This window comes from Chrysochloris asiatica, unplaced genomic scaffold, assembly GCF_000296735.1.
Source record: "Chrysochloris asiatica unplaced genomic scaffold, ChrAsi1.0 scaffold00197, whole genome shotgun sequence".
NCBI classification, from domain to species: Eukaryota; Metazoa; Chordata; class Mammalia; order Afrosoricida; family Chrysochloridae; genus Chrysochloris; species Chrysochloris asiatica.
The window spans coordinates 721,130-734,100 of record NW_006408715.1 but is presented as its reverse complement, the minus strand read 5'-3'; the positions used below and the strand labels follow the sequence as shown (position 1 = coordinate 734,100).

Sequence of the window (12,971 nt, the reverse complement as noted above, 5' to 3'; positions counted from 1 at the left end):
CTGCTGTGCATAAGGTCACTATGAGTCGGTACTGACTCGACGGCACCTAACAACAACAACAATGGACCATATGAACATCAGTCTCCACAACCAGAAGAACTAGATAATGCTCAGCTAGTACCAACTACTCTGAAAGGAATCACATTAGAAGATCCTGAATAGAGTAGGAGAAAATGTGGAACAAAACTCAAAATCATTTTTAGAAAGACCAGGCTTACTGGCCAAATAGACATCAATGGTGTCTGAACACTATGACCCTTAGGCACCCTTCAAGTCTGAAGCTGAACTCACCCCTATGGCTCCGTGTTCAGTCAAACAACAGATAGATCTATAAGGGGAACAGTAACACTTATGAGGTATGCATACCTCATAAGTATAATAATCAACCACTTGAGAATAATCAACCACTTGAGATCATTTATCCAAAGACAAAGTTAAGAAAAGTTGAGAAAGAAGGAGGAATTGGAAAAAGAGACACAGGAAAGAAGTGGAATAAATTATGTTATATTGAGGGGATTGCAACCAATGAGATGAAACAAAATGTGTATGAATTGTCTGAGGTAAAAGCAATGATCTGCTCTGAAAACCTTAACTCAAGACACAATTGAAAGTTAAAAAAAATATTTTTTAATGATATTAGACTTTTTCCATAGACTCTTTGAAGTCGTTTCATTTTTTACTTTCTTTCTTTTTAAGATTATGGGGTTTATTAGGGAAGTGAACAAATGTACAACTTACTTGTGTGGTCCCATCCAATGACTTGGTGGGAATTAAGACATTAGATAGTAAAGCCATATCAAGTAAATGTAAGGTACCACAGCAACTCAAGAAGACAAAGTCAAGTATTACAATGAAATAAGCAAAAATCCAGAGATAGAAAACCAAAAAGGAAGAACATGTTCAGCATTTCTCAAGCTTACAGAACTGAAGAACTGAAAAAAAAAAAAAATTCAAGTCTCAACCCGAAATATAGAAGGATTCTATGGGCAAAATATTGAAGGATACAGAACATATCAAAAGAAGACAGAAGGAATACACAGAGTCACTATACCAAAAAGAAATAGTCGATGTTCAGCCATTTCCAGAAGTAGCATAGGATCAAGGGCCAATGGTTCTAAAAGATGAAGTCTAAAGTGCACTGAAGGCAGTGGCAAAGAACAAGGCTCTGGTAATTGATGGGATGCAAATTGAAAGCTTTCAACAAACTGATGCAGCTCTGGAGGCACTCATTCATTTATACCAAAAAATTTGGAGGACAACTGTGCATATTTGTACACATTCCAAAGAGGTGTCCCAACAGAATGCAGAAATCACTGAATAGTATCACTAATATCACATGCAAATAAAATTTTGCTAAAGAGAATTCAGAAATGGTTGCAACAGTACATTGACGGAAAACTACCAGAAATTCAAGTTGTATTCAGAGAAGATATAGAACTAGGGAGATCATTGCTGATACCAGATGAATCTTGGCTGAAAGCAGGGAATAACAGAAAGATGTCTACTTGTGCTTTGTTATGTAAAGGCTTTCAATTGTGTGGATTGTGACAAACTATGGATAACATTGCAAAGATTGGATATTCCAGAACACTTAATTGTGCTCATGTAGAGCCAGTACATACACCAAGAGGCAGCCATTAGAATTGAACAATGGGGGTACTGCATGGTTTAAAATCAGGAAGGTATGCACCACATTTGTATCACCATATTTTTTTCAATCTGTATGCTGAGCAAATTATCTGAGAAGGTGGATTATACAAAGAAAAACATGGCATCGGGTTTGAATGAAGGCTTATTAACAAACTGTGATATGCAAATGATACAACCTTGCTTGCTTGAAGCAAAGAGAAACTTGACATTTTAAAAATCCAGTTTTTGGTATGGCTTGCACCTCAATGTAAAGTAACAAAATTCCTCACAAGTGAGCCAATAAATAACATCATGATAAATGGAGAAGAGATTGAAATTGTCAAAGACATCATTTTGCCTGAATCCACAATCAACACTCATGCAAGTAGCAGTCACAAAATCAAATGTGCTGTGCTAGGTAAATTTGCTGCAAAAGACCTCTTTCAAGTGCTAGAGAACAAAGACATCAGTCTGAGGACAACTTTTAACTTTCTTATAGTATCTTTTGATGGACAGAAATTCTTAGTTGTACTGTAGTCAAATATCACAATTGTTCTTAAGGAAAATATTGGACAAATGATATCTTCTAAAAACTTCACTGTCTTTCCTTTTCCATTAGATCAACATCAGAATTGATTTTGGCATATAGTGCAAGGTGTAGGGGTCATGCTTTTTTTTTTTTTTTTAATATGAATAGTCAATTGTTCCAGCACTTTAAAAATTTTTTTTAAATGTAAGTGCTCCCTATGCTGTATATCAAGTATCTAGGCTCCTTGTTCTGTTTCACTTTCTTAATGGTATCGTTTGACTAACAGAAATTCTTAGTTTCAAATATATCTTAAATTAGTTATTTATCTGTCCTTAATATGAATATCACACTATTTTTTCTATAACTTAAATAGGTCTGAAAGGAGCTGTCATAGCGCGGTGGGTACAAATCGGGCTGCGAACCGCAAGGTCAGCAGTTTGAAACTACCAGCTGTTCCACGGGAGAAAGATGAGGCTTTCTGCTCCCGTAAAGATTTACAGCCTCGGAAACCCTGTACAGGGTCGCTATGAGTCAGAACCGACTCCACGGCACATAACAACAACAACAACAACATAATAGGTCTGAACATCTCATAGACCAAATTCTCCCTTTTTGCTTTACTTTTCCAAAAATGTCTTGGCTATTCTTACCCTTTGCATTTCCATATGAATTTTTATTTAAAAGATCTTAAATTTCACCAAAGTCAAAACTTGCTGGAATTTTGATAGAATTACATTTAATCTATATGTCAACTTGGGGAGAATGACATCTTTCAAATCTTGACTCATCTGATCTAAACACGTTTATTTCGCCATTGATTTAGCCTTTTTTCTCTATTATGTTTTATAAGTTTATGTTTTTTGGTTTTTCATATCTTTTGTTAAATTTATTCAGTACCACTTTTTTCACCACCAAAAATAGCAAGTGTTTTTTAATGCCATTGTAAATGTGAACTGCTATTTTTTTGTTTTATTTTCTTTGTGGTTGGAAAAATAAATTTATTAGCCAAAGAAGTATGTACTGTTTTGAGAAATGGCTGTGTTAGGAGGAAAGACACTTGGAAATTTTTAGCTAATTTTCCCATCCATCAGCACTCTCCTAAAACCATATGGAATAAATATTACTACTACTACTGTTGATGGAGTCTTGGTGTGGCGCTGTGGGCTAATGTATCAGATTGCAAAGTTGTTTGAACTGCAAGGTCAGTGGTTCAATCTCACCAGCTGCTCCTTGGAAACCTTATACAGGGTCGCTATGGGTCGGAATCGACTAGACGGCACTTAACAACAACAACAACAATCTTTAGAGAGAAAGACTCTCTCCTTCTCCTTCTTTCCCTTTCTCTCTCCCTTTCCATTTCCCTCTCCATTCTGGTATGGTCTGTAGGATAAATACTGGACTGCTAACCACAAGATCATTGGTTCAGACCCACCATCCACTCCTCGAAAACCCTATACAAAGTCCTATGAGTCAGAACTAACTTGACAGTACTAAACAACAACAATCTTTACAGAAGCAAGACTGCCACATATTTCTCCTGTTAAGTGGTTTGTACCACCAACCTTTCAGTTAGCAAGTGAGCACTTACCCACTGAGCCACCAGGCTTCTTTTCTCTGTACAGATTAAACTAAACCCAAACCACTGCCATTGAGTTGATTCCAACTCATAGCAACTCTATAGATTGTTGTTGTTGTTGTTGTTAAGTGCCTTCGAGTCGGTTCCCACCCACAGCAACCCTGTATTGGATTTCTGAGGCTGTAAATCTTAATGGGAGCAGAAAGCCTCATCTTTCTCCCATGGAACCGCTGGTAGTTTTGAACTGCTGACCTTGATGTTAGCAGTCTGACTTGTAACCACTACGCTACTAGAGCCTAGGAAATCCTGTGAGGCAATTCTATTTTGTCATATAGGGTTGCTATGAGTCAGAATCAACTCAACAGCATGTAATAACAACAAACATATTTAATAAAAGTATAAAGCCATTCAAGGGTATGATAAATTCCAAATCAGGCCAATGGGGATGGGGTTAGGGGCAGGAGTAGGAATGGTTGACAGAGGAAGTATCCACTGAGTAGATGATGTCTTATTTCTTAAGGTGGGAGATATTTGTTCACTTCATCCACCTTAAGATGAGATTGAACCAGTGAAATTGTGTCTATCTCATTGTTTGGGACCTATAAAAAATGGCAAATTCATATGATTTAACTTTTTAACTTTTTGGTCTGGACACTACTGTCCCAGTAGAGAGTTAGCGGGGGGAAAAAAGGAGAGAGAGAAAGATCCTCAATGAGGTGTATTGGCACAGTGGCAGCGACAGTGGGCTCAAACAATTGTGAGGATGGCACAGGACCAGGCAGTGTTTCATTCTATGTACACAGGGTCACTATGAGTCAGAGCCGACTCGACAGCACCTGACAATAACAAGTAAGACTGGGGATGACAAAAGAGCAGGAGGTATAGTGCAAATAAGCTAACTCCTTACCTATACTAGACGAGGCCTTAAATTCGTAAATCAAAACATAGAAGTGTAAGCTTATGATTTAGTGGCATAGAGGAAACTATTAGGACACTTTAAATCAAGCAGCTGTAAGTGGGTGTGTGTGGAAGTTGGGACTGGAGTTAGGAGAGGTAAGGTGGGGGCTTTATTCTTCACTGTAAGCCTTTTTATAATATTCTATTTTTTAAATTGAGTACATACATTATTTTCATAAGAATTTTAAAAGGAAGTAGGAAACCCAGGAAAGTAATTCAATATGCCAACACCTGCCTTTGCCTTCCCAAATTTCCCCAATAATTTCTCTAGAAATTGCTATCTCTGAATAGATATAAAATGAGGGGCAGGGTGGACTTCAGGGAACCCTCCTGTGTCCTGAGACTTCTGGTGTGGAAGGCATTCAGAGGGCACTGGTTCAGAAACAATAGAAAGAGAGATCCAGAAGGAAAGGCCTAGGAAGGGCCTCCTGAAAACAAAGGAGCAAGGAACACAGGACCTTTAATCGTTAGAAGGTCTGGTTCCCAGAAGAACTTAAGGGTCACCCTCCCATGTGAGAGTGCAACAATCTGTCACATGTTTTCAGGGTTTCCTTCCAAGCTCAGTCCTTGTCCTCACCATGCCAGTTCATTCTGCCCTACCAAGAACTGTCTTCAACATTGGCTACCATGGTCATATGGATAATACAGTAAAACTTGCAAAAGCTGGAATCTGTGTAAGACAGAAACTTGTAAGAGAAGAAAAACTCAAATATTTCCAACTAAAATAGTGATGAAAAGGTGGTAAGACTGCAACCTGTCAAAGGCAGAAATCTTTTGAGATCCAGAAAAACAATTCTGACTCTCACAGGTTTCACTATAACAACTCCTACTGTGACTACTACCTGCCAGACACTCTAAATGCGTTTGAACTCACTTATACTTACGTTGTTGTTGTTGTTAGGTGCCGTCAAGTCAGTTCTGACTCAGCGAACTGTATAGAGTTTCTGAGGCTGTAAAATTTTAAGGGAGCAGAAAGCCTCATCTTTCTTCCACAGAGCGGCTGGTGGGTTTGAATTGCCAACCATGTGGTTAGTAGTCCAGTGCTTATCCTATAGAGCCACCAGGGCTCCTTTTTACCTTTGAGGTAGGTACTATCATCATGTGTATCTTACAAATGAGGAAACTGAGGTTCAGAGAGAGGACAAGACTTCCCCAAGATCACACAGCAAGCAAGGGGCAGAGCCAGGAAGTGAGACTAGGTCTGCAGGCTCCTCTGTCCACCTTAGGACTGAGTTTGAAGTGAGCTGGGCTCATGTACTCCTCGCCTTTCTGCAGGTTCGGGCCCTAGTGGCTGACTTTTCCATTGTCTTCTCCATTCTGCTCTTCTGTGGAATCGACGCCTGTTTTGGCCTGGAAACCCCCAAGCTGCATGTGCCCAGTGTCATCAAGGTTTGCCCACTGCCCCCACCCTGGGCACACTCTTGTGTTTGCTCACCAGCTGCGGGTCCTTCCCTTTACCTCCTACTCTCAGCCCTCCCTGGGGGTGGTCCTCAAAGATCAAGGGTGGTGTCAACTTCCAATAAGGAATTTCCTAAAGCCTTGAGATGGCATGGGTAGGCGGACTTGTTTGCAATGAAATCCTGTTGTAAAGCTAGAGTGGAGAAAGTGCTGGAATCCTCCTCCAGCTCTGTTGAAGCCCCTTGATTTCTACTTGGAGGTCGCTAATGGCCTGACCCATAATAGTCTAAAGGCTAGGCCAACTGGGTTCTGTTGATCCCTTAGAACGGGGGTGGGGAACTTTTTTTCTGCCAAGGGCCATTTGAATATTTATAACATCATTTGCGGGCCATACAAAATTATCAACTTAAAAATTAGCCTACTATATTTGGTCAAACATTTCATTAACTCACCCCTAATGTGATGTCTGGAACTGTGGTTGTCTTGGCAGGGCCAAAACCAAATGATTTTGCAGGCCTTATTAAGGAGCTCTGGTAGCGTAGTGATTACGAATTGGGCTGTGAACCTCAAGGTCAGCAGTTTGAAACTACCAGCTGTTCCATGGGAGAAAGATGAGGCTTTCTGCTCCTATAAAGATTTGCAACCCCGGAAACCCTGTACAGGGTCACTGTGAGTCGGAACTGACTCCATGGCACATAACAACAACATATGTACAGCTATTGGCTGGACGTTCCTCACCCCTGCCTTAGGACAATGGTTTCTCAAAGTACATTCCCTAGACTATCATCAACTTCACATCTGGAAATGTGTTAGAAATGCTAATTCATGACCCTACCTCAGAACAATGAGATCAGAAACTGGGAGTGGAGCCCACCATCTGCAAGCCCTCCAAGGGAGTTCTTAAAGCTTGCTGAAGTTTAAGAACCACTGTCTCAGAAATGACCCCTTAGTCCAAAGGTCAAGACCTTTCCCTCTCATAAGGAGCACCACCCATCTAAACCGGGGTGAGGATCTAGGTTCTAGACCCAGGTTTTTGTATAGCTTGACCTTAGAGATACTATTTCAGGACTCTCCCAAGTAGCTCAAATAAGTCTTAAACAACTCATATTGCCCTTTAAAATTAAAGTATCCATTTCTCTTAAATACAACATTTACATTTTTTTTAATTTAAATTTATTTTTAAAAATAAAAATTCAGCCCAATTCCATCTGCAAGGTCAGTTTGAACCACAAGGGTGGCAGTTCCAATTTACCAGCCATTCCTCAGAAACCCTTGTAGGGTTACTATGAGTCGGAACCAACTTGACAGCACAAGTACAACAAATCCTTATTCTCAGTAGGAAGGGTTTAACTTGATGAAAATCTCTGGTACTTTACAGACAATTCTAGAATTCTTTACAGACTGGTGACTCAGAAGGGAAACTGAAGAGTCAGGGACTGGGCCCATGGAAGTTCTTTTTTCTTGCTTATTAGGCCCCATTTCTGCTTTTTGCTGTTTCACAACTAGTGACTTTGTGCTTCCTACTTCTCTACCTCCCTGTTTCCTAACGAACTCCAAGGCTGCTTCCCCAAGTTACTTCCTTAGCTCTGCAAATACCTTCTGTGTACATGCGCCTTCTCATGATTGCCTGCCACCTTGTACACTTTACTCTCAAGCTACAGGTATCTAGTTTCTTTAAGGGAAATGATTGCAGTTGAGAAGTGCACCAGGTGGAGACAAGGCAGAAGGGCAAGGAGAATGGGCTTGGGTTGGGAATGGGTGGCATATGGAGGAGAGGACAGTCCCCTCTCCTTTGCTCCTGTTCAGCCTACTCGACCTGACCGAGGCTGGTTCGTGGCCCCCTTTGGGAAGAACCCGTGGTGGGTGTACCCAGCTAGTATTCTGCCTGCCCTGCTGGTGACCATCTTGATCTTCATGGATCAGCAGATCACAGCCGTCATTGTCAACCGGAAAGAGAATAAGTTGAGGGTAAGGCTGGTGCTTGGAGCAGAGGTGCAGCCTCTTTCTTCCAACAATGTCAGAAGGAATGAAGAAGGGAGATGGTACTTCCTTCAAAATGTGGGGGCATTTATGAAGGAAAGTATGAGACCAGAAGACCAGAGTTCCCTCATGGTGTGTCTTGAGGGAATTATGACCTCAAGATTCAGATAATGCCAGTGAAGCCAGAGCAGTTGACTCCACAGACCAGGAGGTTCAGAGGAGCCAAAAATGGAGAGGCCCATTAACTCTCTCAAGGTGACCTTCTGTGTGCCTCCTGCCACTGAACTTGGGCATCTGAGCACTTATTAATAGGGGGATTTTGACCTGGAACAATGAACTGTGAAACTTCTTTCGACCTCCTGGTCCCTGCAACTCCTTTCCTTCCTTTGGTCTGAGAAGAATCAGGTTCCCTCCGACCCCCACACCCCTAACCTCCCGCCCTAGTTCAGACCCCACTGGAATGGTTCTAAGGTCTGTCTTAGCTGAAGCCCCTCATTCAACAATTGCAAAGATACTTGGCCATTGGGGAGATCCTGTTTCCCAGGATCCAAATCCAGGGTATCTCCAAGCCTGAACATCCCTCTTTTCCCTCACCTGTGTCTCTGCACTTACTTACCCTTTCGGACAAGGTAGCAACTAAAGCTACCTTTGGGGTTGGTGAGGTCTGTACACCTCTGGATTCCTCACTAAGGAGCACCCCAGGGTTGTGGTCCCCTCAGAGTACCCTCTGGAAGGCCAAGAGGAGCTCTTAAACCTCTTCCACAAAATGGCTTCCTTGAGCAGATTTCTGCATCGGGAATAGGCTCCCTGGACCGCTTCTCCCTTTATGCTGTCCCCTGCAGAAGGCTGCTGGTTACCATCTGGACCTGTTCTGGGTGGGCATTCTCATGGCCCTGTGCTCCTTCATGGGGCTCCCCTGGTACGTGGCGGCCACAGTCATCTCCATTGCCCACATCGACAGCCTCAAGATGGAGACGGAGACCAGCGCCCCTGGGGAGCAGCCTCAGTTCCTGGGGGTGAGGTAAGAGGGACCGGGGCACACGGAGAGGGATGGGGGCTGGTCAGGAAGCCAGCCTTGCTTGCTATCAAGGTATTTTGGGCCAAAAGGGCCCCTGCTCAGCCCAGGAACCACCAGGAGATAAGTGAGCTTTCTGAGGAGTTCCAAGTTGGGCTCTCATCATACTATGCTCTAGGCAGACATTCCCCACCCCACCCCCACACATAGGAGCACCTATATAGGTATAGGCTACTCAGGCCCCAGAGGACTCCTTTCTGATCTGTGCTTTTGTCTCCTCCTCAAGACCATTACCCCACCCGCCTCCCAAGCCCTCCTTTGGATTCAGATCCTGTTCCTCTGGGGAAACCTTCCTGGGACCACCCTCCTCCCTGGGATGCATACGGTCCTGGCTTGTTCCTTCCCCTTGGGTTCTCTCCTGCCCCATGTCTGGTCCCTGATTTAGAAGTGTGTCTTTGGGCTTCTAGAGCAAGCTCACACCAGATAGGCATATGTGGCTGTTAGCAGAGCATCTCTCCTTGGCCTTGGGTTTCTGAGCTACCAGCCTGCCCTAGTGAGGCTTTTCTTCCAGGCCACAATCCTTGGGACTGGCCAGGAGAGTGTTCCCTTCCATACCCCAGAGCTTCAAGGGAAGCTGAGCACTCAGCCTCAGAGCCCTGAACTCCAGCCTGGGCAGAAAATGCTACCAGTTGGCCAGACCTACCAGTTGGCCAGACCTCCTTCCTACCCCATGTTTCCTGCCCTGAGACCTCATTAGCCATGCCTCCAAAAGTACAGATCTTATTATGATCAAAGGATGGGGATAATAAGCACTTTCTATCACATTTAATTCTCACAAGCCCACAAGGTAGAGCCATAATTGTCTCTATTCTACTGAGGCTCTAGACAAGGACTTGCCTGGAAGAGTCAGGATTCAACCCAAGTTCCATCTGGTACCCCAGCTATTAGCCACAATAGAAAACAGCCTCCTGAAAGCACCCCTACAAAATGCCCTCACCTCCCTCAAGGGCTCCTTCTGAGTGGGTCAGCTGGGGCCGCCCTCAGGCAGGGCTATGCTCCTGGAATTGGGTAGCTAAGCAACCTCATTGTGGAAGTCCAGACTTTTTATATAACCATCAGGGGCCTGTAGAGGGGCAGGAGGGGCTGGGATGGTTCCTGAGCTTCTCCCAGTTCACCCAGACCTGTGTTCTTCTCTGCCAGGGAACAGAGAGTGACCGGCGTCATTGTCTTTATCCTGACAGGAATCTCTGTGTTCCTGGCTCCCATCCTGAAGGTAAGGCTCCACAGTCCAAGTCCAGGCTCTCCACCTGAGAAAGTAGTGGCTGATGCCTAAGGGGTGGAACTAGTGTCACTATTATGTGTGGCACTGTGGGTTAATGCGCTAGACTGCAAAGTCAGTTTGAACTGCAGGGTTGGTGGTTCAAGCTCATCAGTCACTCCTTGGAAACCCTCTAGAGGGTTGCTGTGGGTCAGATCCAACTCGACGGCACTTAACAACAACAACAACAAAAATGCATCATTTGTTATCATTGCCAGGCAGCCCACACTCCGCCTTCCCACTCCCTCTAAGTCCACCCTCCACCTTTCCCTAAGCGAGTTTTGCAGAGTTCTTTCCTTGCTGAGATCAGGAGCTTCTAGCTTTACAACTGGCCTCCTTGCTCACTTTTTCCCAAGGTTTAAAATTTGCAGAGGGAAATGATTAATGGTGATGGTTGAAATATGATGAACATAATTAATGTTACTAAACTATATAATGTAAAGATTGTGAAAATAGCAAGCATTTTATGACCTAGATATTTACTACAATTAAAAAAAAAAGTAAACATTCTAACCAGAGGCACAACAGATGGTCCAGAAAATAAAGAGAGAAAAATGTAGAACAAATCTTACAAGGCTGGTAGAGACGTAGAGGAACACCTGAGACTGTCACCCTGAGATACCCTATAAACTTGGAAGTCACTCCAGAGGTCCACTTTCAGTTAAATAATAGATTGATTGACTCATAAAGTAAAAATATCACCCACTGCACTCCTTTAAGTAAACATTGATGTGAAAATGTTGAGAATAAATGGTCAATATTTATCATAAAGCAAAGATGAGAAGACTGGGGAGCAGAGAAACAAGATTAATGGAAACAAAACAAATGAGAATACTGTCACACACATTATGAAAAATTCAACCAATGTCTGGTCACCAGGAGAATGTGGAGACAAGAGAGAATTGCACCTTCCTTGTGGTCCACTTGTGACCCACTGGTGTGGGTCTGCTCCATCAGGTATCTGTCTAGATCCAATGCTGCTCACAAAATTTCAAGGTGGCTGTACCATGTCAGGCCAGATGACAATTCACCTGTCTTCTCTCTCACCAGTCCTGTTCACGTTCTTATCCTACTTAGTATTCAGTCCACTTCTCTGTCTTTCCCTCTGAAGCTTAGGGTCCCAGGGTTACCATCTGTATCTGTTTCATTTGGTGTCTCATGTTTTTGTTTTAAGGGCCCGTTGTAGCATGCCTGCCTTGTCCTACATCTTTCCAGAAATCTGCATCATTAGTATTTGAAAAGCTTTTCCCAGTGGACCCAAGCAAGATTTAGTCTGAGTAATCTAAAATTCTAGATCACTAATAGTAGTTTAAAGTCGTGGGTTTATTTGTATTTGAATGCATAACCGAAGTTAGAAAATTTCACTATCATTTCTTTGCTTTTGTTCCATTCACAATGTAATTAACTACTTTGTGGACACATATGAGTATAGATTTTTCTAAGGTTTTTTTTCACTTACAAATTTGGCATATCTGATTTGGATAACTTTTGGTTTTACTGATGTTGCCTTATCTCCCTGACATAAATAACATGCCCACAGGAGTGTAATTGAAAAAACTGAAATGAAAGCAATTGTGTGCATGTAGGTCACCACTGCCATCAAAATACCAGGTGATTAAACATTTTAAAACTTAAGGCACACTACAACAGATTCCTACTGGAGGAATTGGTATATAAATAGGTATAGTTAACTGATATAGAAACAAAAACATTTGGTTATCTTGCTACATGAGGGCGCTGGGGGATGAAGTGAGCATGGTTTTGATGAGCAGCATTAATAGTGTCCCCTCAGCTCTGCAGATTCCTATTCTATCCTAAGGTCCTGGGGGTTTCATATTTGTATCTTTGTTCGCATTTTGCCAGTTGTTTGAGCCTGCAAATCGAAGGACTGAAGACAGTGTCATAGGCTTTGTAAGAAGGTGACTTTATAACTAATTTTGTCATTATTGTTGTTGTGTCTTCATGTTGGTTCTGACTCATTGTGACCCTGCACAGGGTTTTCTGAGAGCTGCTGTTGGGTTTCAATAGCCAACCTTGCCATTTCCAGTTCAGTGCTTATCCTATGGTGCCACACCAGGGCTCATAATTAGTTATTGGTGACAACAAATTCCACCACTTGTCTGTCAGTTTCTTGTACTGTGGTGGCATATTGGTTGCTGTGATGGTAAAAAAAACTACGCCACTGGTATATTGTGGTAGATAAATTCAGTAGAGCTGAAGACAGACAAGGAAAAAGGACTTCTGGAGAAAAATGGCAAGTGAAAAAACCTTTAAAATACGGAAAAACATTATCTGATATAATGTCAGAGCATGAGCCCTCAGGTTGGAAGGCACTCAAAATACAACTGGATAAGCACTGTCTCCTTAAAGTAGAGTTGACCTTATTGATATGCATGGAGCAAAGCTTGTGGGACCTTCATTTGCTGATGTGACTCGACTCAAAATGAGAAGAAACAGCTGCAAACATCCACTAATATTCAGAACTTGGAGTGTACAAAGTATGGATCTTGGGAAATTAGAATTGTCTAGCCTGGAGTTAGAAAACAAAAAGCAAAGAACACTTGGAATT

At 42.5% G+C, this 12,971-nt stretch overlaps 1 protein-coding gene across 1 annotated transcript in view; it reads left to right on the top strand.

Moving 5' to 3' along the window:
* The window catches only part of SLC4A5 (solute carrier family 4 (sodium bicarbonate cotransporter), member 5), a 122,710-nt gene that overhangs the window by 97,438 nt on the left and 12,301 nt on the right, over positions 1-12,971 (top strand). Inside the window, exons 17-20 of the mRNA XM_006872407.1 lie at positions 5,967-6,080; positions 7,896-8,057; positions 8,912-9,090; positions 10,285-10,357. Coding sequence (XP_006872469.1) covers positions 5,967-6,080; positions 7,896-8,057; positions 8,912-9,090; positions 10,285-10,357 — 528 coding nt within the window. The remainder of the gene's footprint in view (positions 1-5,966; positions 6,081-7,895; positions 8,058-8,911; positions 9,091-10,284; positions 10,358-12,971) is intronic.